The sequence below is a fragment of the Haplochromis burtoni genome, unplaced genomic scaffold (assembly GCF_018398535.1).
Source record: "Haplochromis burtoni strain Fernald_Lab_line unplaced genomic scaffold, NCSU_Asbu1 Contig_230, whole genome shotgun sequence".
NCBI lineage: Eukaryota > Metazoa > Chordata > Actinopteri > Cichliformes > Cichlidae > Haplochromis > Haplochromis burtoni.
Genome location: NW_024582591.1, coordinates 660,098 through 665,439, shown reverse-complemented (window position 1 = coordinate 665,439; position 5,342 = coordinate 660,098). Strand labels below are relative to the sequence as shown.

Sequence of the window (5,342 nt, the reverse complement as noted above, 5' to 3'; positions counted from 1 at the left end):
AAAACAGTTTTGTTGATTAAAAAACACTATATCGGATTCATATCGGTATCGGCAGATATCCAAATTTATGATATCGGTATCGGTATCGGACATAAAAAAGTGGTATCGTGCCATCTCTATTACTGACCTGTTGTTAGTTTCTCCGTGTGTGTTTTTTTTGTTTTGTTTTTTTTTCTCTTCGTTCCTCAGACCACATGGTGGAGAGGTATTTAAGCCCTAGTGGGAGTTGTCCCTTAAGAAGGCTGTTGGCCCACTGTTGAGCATGTGTCTCATCACATGAGCCAAGGTGTGGAAAAGGGTGTGGTGGGGTCATTATCAGCACAGGTTTCGGGTGAAACAATCATGTGACTTATTGAGATCAATTGATGCAAGATGTGAGTGGGCGTTAAGGTGCCTCAGAACTGGATTGTAGGTGGCAGCGGTTCATGTCGCAAGCCACCACCTCTGTTCAAGGATGGTCGTTCACAGTGGACATAGATGGCTTCTTTCACTCCTCTTTCAAACCATCTGTCTTTATCCAAAATGTGAACATTGGCATCCTCGAAGGAGTTTTTATTTTTACAGTTTAACCCTGTTCTATAAAATACAAATTCTTGCAGCTGTTGATCGACTTTAGTTCACTTGAACTTTTGTGTGTGTAAAAGACCAAACTGAGGGAAGAACACTCCGAGGTTACAGACACATCACGACCAGGGAAAAATACTGTAGGTGTAGAAATGCATTAATTTGCAATCAGAGGTTGGAATCACAAAATAACCTAAAAGAAGAAGTGTAGAAGCTTTTTTTCCCTGTCATTTTCCTTATATTCATATGTTGCATGCATAGGTCTAGCAAAGGTATACAGACCTCCAAAAATCTGACTCTCTAACTAGAGTAATTCCCATAGGAGGCACTACAACGCTGTGTTAGCCACCCCAGGCAACTTTGTACATTGCTGTCCATAAGAACAGCTCAGAGAATGGTCAGATAGTTAGATAGCTGGTGTGTAACAGAGGGGGTTGGGAAGAGGAGGAGGGGGGGTGTTTCTGATAGAAACTGCCGCAGAGCCAGCAATTCACCATCACAAGACTCCTTTTGTCTGAGAGCTTCTGACATCAGCATGTGCGTCAGAGACGGGCAGAACACCACACACACAGACGCATTATCTGAGCCAATACTGTAGTAGTTATGTCTTTCGTCTTTCTCTTTTACTGGTCCCAACATAGTCTGGTTTTCCAAGTATTGGTCCTAATTTTCCAGATAGAGCTCCTCGTTAAATCCCCACAGGGTGCACAGCATTGCTGTCTCTCCATAATTACACGTGACTTGTGCATCTCTGTTTGTCTGTGAAGATCCACAGGATGGGGTCGTGGTGCTCTTACCATCAGAGTCCCAGCAGCGAATGGTGCAGCTGCTCTACTTCCTCCCCAAGATGTCCCAGCCTCTTCTGGCCAATCTGAGCAGCTGCTGCACTGCTGGACGAATCTCTGCCGGCCTCGCCGCCTCTCTGATTCGTATCATACATCTTAGGTGAGCTTTCAGACCCGCTTTGGAAAGCACATGAACACAGTTGTGTTTGACAGCAGATGGTTGCTGGCACACAGGCACACAAACGACGCTCTGCCTGATCACCATCAGATGGCAGTGTTGTTCTTTCACAGACAAATCAGTGACAGCTTTTATGATCTATTACCTGCTTGTTGACATAAACTGAGATGAATATTCTGTATTTTTGATATTCAACTTCCTTGTGACAATTAAACCACTTTTTTTTTTTTTTTATTATGTTTTGTTCTATTATCATCCCCAGTTAACCTTTCTCTGTGATGATATGTGTGTGCTGCCATGTTTGACCTTATTCTTATGTCAGTGGGGCAGTGTTATACAAATTTTGAGTGGTGGGAGTACTGAGTTCATATGGGATGGAGTGTGTGTACGGGTGTGTGTGTGTGTCTCGAGTGTTGTACAAAGAGCTCTTTTTGAGGCTGGAATGCAGGATCGTCATGGAGTATTGAGAAGATGGTCTGCATGTGTCTCCCGGGCTTTATGAAACACCCTGTTATTCACACACATTTCTCACTGTTACAAATCTATATTCCCCCACAGGACAAGGAAGAAGTTTTCATAATTATATTTCAGTGTGCTGTTATTCTTAATATTCTTGAAAATAGAAGAACACTGAAATCAAATCCTGAATAATCCTAAAGTGTTTGAAATGTGAGAACTTTCAAAATTTACAAAGCGTGAGATTCAAATCACAATTCAGGGTTTTTGATTGTGTAACATGATCACTGATTATGTTCTCCAGGTCCCCTCTGAGCAGCTGGACAGCTGGGAGCCAGGAAGCGGCATTGCAGCACGTGGACTATTTCAGCTTCCTGTTCTCCACCCTCATAGGCTTCTCGTCCGAACAGCTCGCCTCCCTGCAGGAGGCAGAGGATGACAGTGTCCTGGCTCCCGCCGCTCTTTCACCTCTCAGCGTCTACCCCACCCCGCTGGAGCAGTTCACACACCACTGGGACATTGTTGAGGTGTGTTGATTGTTCACCTTTTTAATCCCACACCTAAACCCTTAATTTAACATTAGAAATAAATCTGGAGGAGACCCAGACTTGCAGGTGAAGGAAGGGGTAGAAAAGACATTGTTTTGATATTCTGGACACAGCTGTGGTCTGTCGGTCCCCCCGGTCTCTCTCCGTCTCTCCTATTGAGCTCAGAGGGTGGAAGCTTTATCGTTGCACTCCGGCTGAGAGGGGAACGTTTATCGCGTTGCGCAGGTTGGAGATGCGTGGTTATCGGGCATAGTGGATATGCACAAATGCTAATGAGAGCCCATGGCATGATGGGAGAGTGACATTTCTGCACAGAAATTACCGTTAACGTAACTGTGCCCTGGGGCAAGAGTGTGTGAGTGTGTGAGCAAGTGGGGGGCTTATAATCACTAATTCAGCTCCTCAATTAAGGTCTCAGATCCTACCTCTCTCATCTCCCTGTCTGAGTCAATCACAGGGAAGTGGAAGGAAGGGGGAGCGGAGGGGGACGCTTGGTGAGGATGGAAGGAAGGGGGGGGCGGCATTAAGGACGGACTGTGTCAACTCCAGTTCGGCTAATGAGATGGGATTGTTTTTAATGACGGCGAGAATGCCAACAGGTGCACCGTTCAGACACCCACCGGCTCACACACACGCACCTAAATTTGATAAAAGTTAATGAGAAATTTGATTTGGATTTCAAGTTAATGACGGAAAGCTGAGCCTTATTTTTCACTTTTAAAAAGTTAGTGGCATGTCGGTGGTTTAGGCCTGAAACCACTCGCTTGCTGACAATCTGGAAAGTGAAAATAGTGAAACTGAAACTAAAAGTAATTTGTATGTCACATCTTTGGTAGTCAAGTGACAATCGGGAATATTGCATTCTTTCTGTATGCTTTCTTTTTTTTTTATGGGCCACCATGGAGTTAAAATGTTTTTTTAAAAATACGTTGGGAGGAGGTAACAAGGGCAGTGCACACTGTTATTTGGAAGAGAGAGTAATTTTTCTTTTTTGTACAATTATGAGCAGTTTACCTGTCAAAGATAAATACTTATTAAGGATTTTAGCAGTAACCTGTAAAATCTTTAAATCTGAACCCCCAGCTGAGAATAAATGGATTGCCATAGTGAGTAATATTCAAGAAACTGAGAGAATTACTTTTTATTCAAATATTATGGTGATCAATTTACAATAAACTGGGAGAAACTGATGTATGTAATCCAGTTACATACTTAGTTTCCTCCTTCCTGTTTTTGTTTTGTTTTTGTACCTGTATTTGTGAAGAATGCAACAAAATAAAAAGTTGTGTTTTTTTTGTTTTTTTTTAACAAAAAGATAAAATAAGAGCAGAAAATCTGTTGATGGAGTGTGTATGTCTGTTTTAGAGCTCGTGTGCTTACATATCTGCAGTCAGATCCCTCAGTCACACATTCGGACTTTGAAATCATTGCATCAGTGAGACACATGTATGAATATGGTCATAACCAAAATAACTGTTTGATTTATAGGAAGTGTGCCACTGTCTGGAAACTCTGGGCTCAAAGTCTCAGTGCTTTGACATCTTACAAACTGGCATTTGCAACTACCTGGTAAGAGACTGTTGTTATTAAGCATGCAGTAAATCACACTGATTTTTTTACATAAAGTTTGTTTATGGCAGTTTTATTTTATTTATACTTTTGGTGTGTGTGTGTGTCTGTCTGTCTGTCTGTCTGTGTCTGTCTGTGTCTGTCTGTCTGTCTCTCTCTCTCTGTCTCTCTCTCTCACTCAGACCAAGTTAGAGGTGGTTTCCGACAGCATGGCGGCCGGGCTGCTGAGAGCTGTATCCAGACTGCTGGATCTCTCAGTCCTGCCCCTTGAGCCTGTGTTGCGCTTCTTGTCACAGTGCTGCCTCAGCCTGTTGTCGTTGCTCCTCACCCTGCAGCAGGAGGCACCTACTGAAACCAACCACAAAAGGTGTGCTTGAAACTCTTTCAGTGATCTGTGCTGATTGATTTTGATCGAATGCGTTAACACCCTTGCTTGACATTTGCAGGGAAGCAATTTGGGGTGCTTGCGTGACAGCGCTGAGCAGCATTCCTCGCCTGCTGCGGGTTGTCCTGCAGTCGTTGCGCGTTGCCAATCTGAACGAGGAGGAGCTGCCGCAGCTCGGACAGATTCTCTCCATGCTGCTGCAGCACACGTCGCTCCACAGCCAGCTGCTGGCCAACACCACTCTGCTGCAAGAAATCCTCCAGCACCTCACGGTAAACGCGCCCACACAGATGCAGGCATATTCAATTGAAGGTATTTGAATGACACGGATGGAGATTGATCACCAGATTACTTTGTGCGTGTGTTTCAGAGGTTCTCCCGGGGTGCAACCAGGGAGCAGTGGCTGACAGACCTGCTCTACTGTTACAGCGTCACCGTGGCTCACGGCTCGTCTGCTCACCGTGGTAATCTGGGCCTTCGAGACATATACTAACGGATGCGCCCAACAGTACGTGGTGTATTGCTCAGTTTAGCCTCCCAAACATGTTACAGTCACAATGACAACACGCAGGGCTCAGTAGTGACAAGTACACATGATCACACTTTCATACAGAAGACAATGAGAACTTTTTTGTTTTAAAGTACTCCACATTCTTGTCCTTTCTTCTTTACTGTTTTATTCACAGCCCTGGTAACTGTGTATTCTCTTTTTTGAGTGTTAATACTGAACGGTCGTCCAGTGGCTACTTAAGTGACTTTGTATTAAAAGGAGTGGTGGGTAAGCAGAATAAAGGCAAAATGAAGTTAAATCAGAGGACTCTTTCTTTTGTTTTAGTTTTTATTTTTCACATTTTTTT

At 43.8% G+C, this 5,342-nt stretch overlaps 1 protein-coding gene across 3 annotated transcripts in view; it reads left to right on the top strand.

The window, feature by feature from the left end:
- Positions 1 to 5,297, top strand: part of LOC102299729 (testis-expressed protein 10 homolog) — a 29,042-nt gene extending 23,745 nt beyond the window's left edge. For all 3 annotated transcript variants that reach the window (XM_042226821.1, XM_005937571.2, XM_005937570.2), the window contains exons 11-16: positions 1,332 to 1,509; positions 2,288 to 2,510; positions 4,020 to 4,100; positions 4,283 to 4,467; positions 4,547 to 4,757; positions 4,856 to 5,297. In XM_042226821.1, coding sequence (XP_042082755.1) covers positions 1,332 to 1,509; positions 2,288 to 2,510; positions 4,020 to 4,100; positions 4,283 to 4,467; positions 4,547 to 4,757; positions 4,856 to 4,978 — 1,001 coding nt within the window. In that variant the 3' untranslated portion in view covers positions 4,979 to 5,297. The remainder of the gene's footprint in view (positions 1 to 1,331; positions 1,510 to 2,287; positions 2,511 to 4,019; positions 4,101 to 4,282; positions 4,468 to 4,546; positions 4,758 to 4,855) is intronic.
- Positions 5,298 to 5,342: the final 45 nt, after the last annotated feature.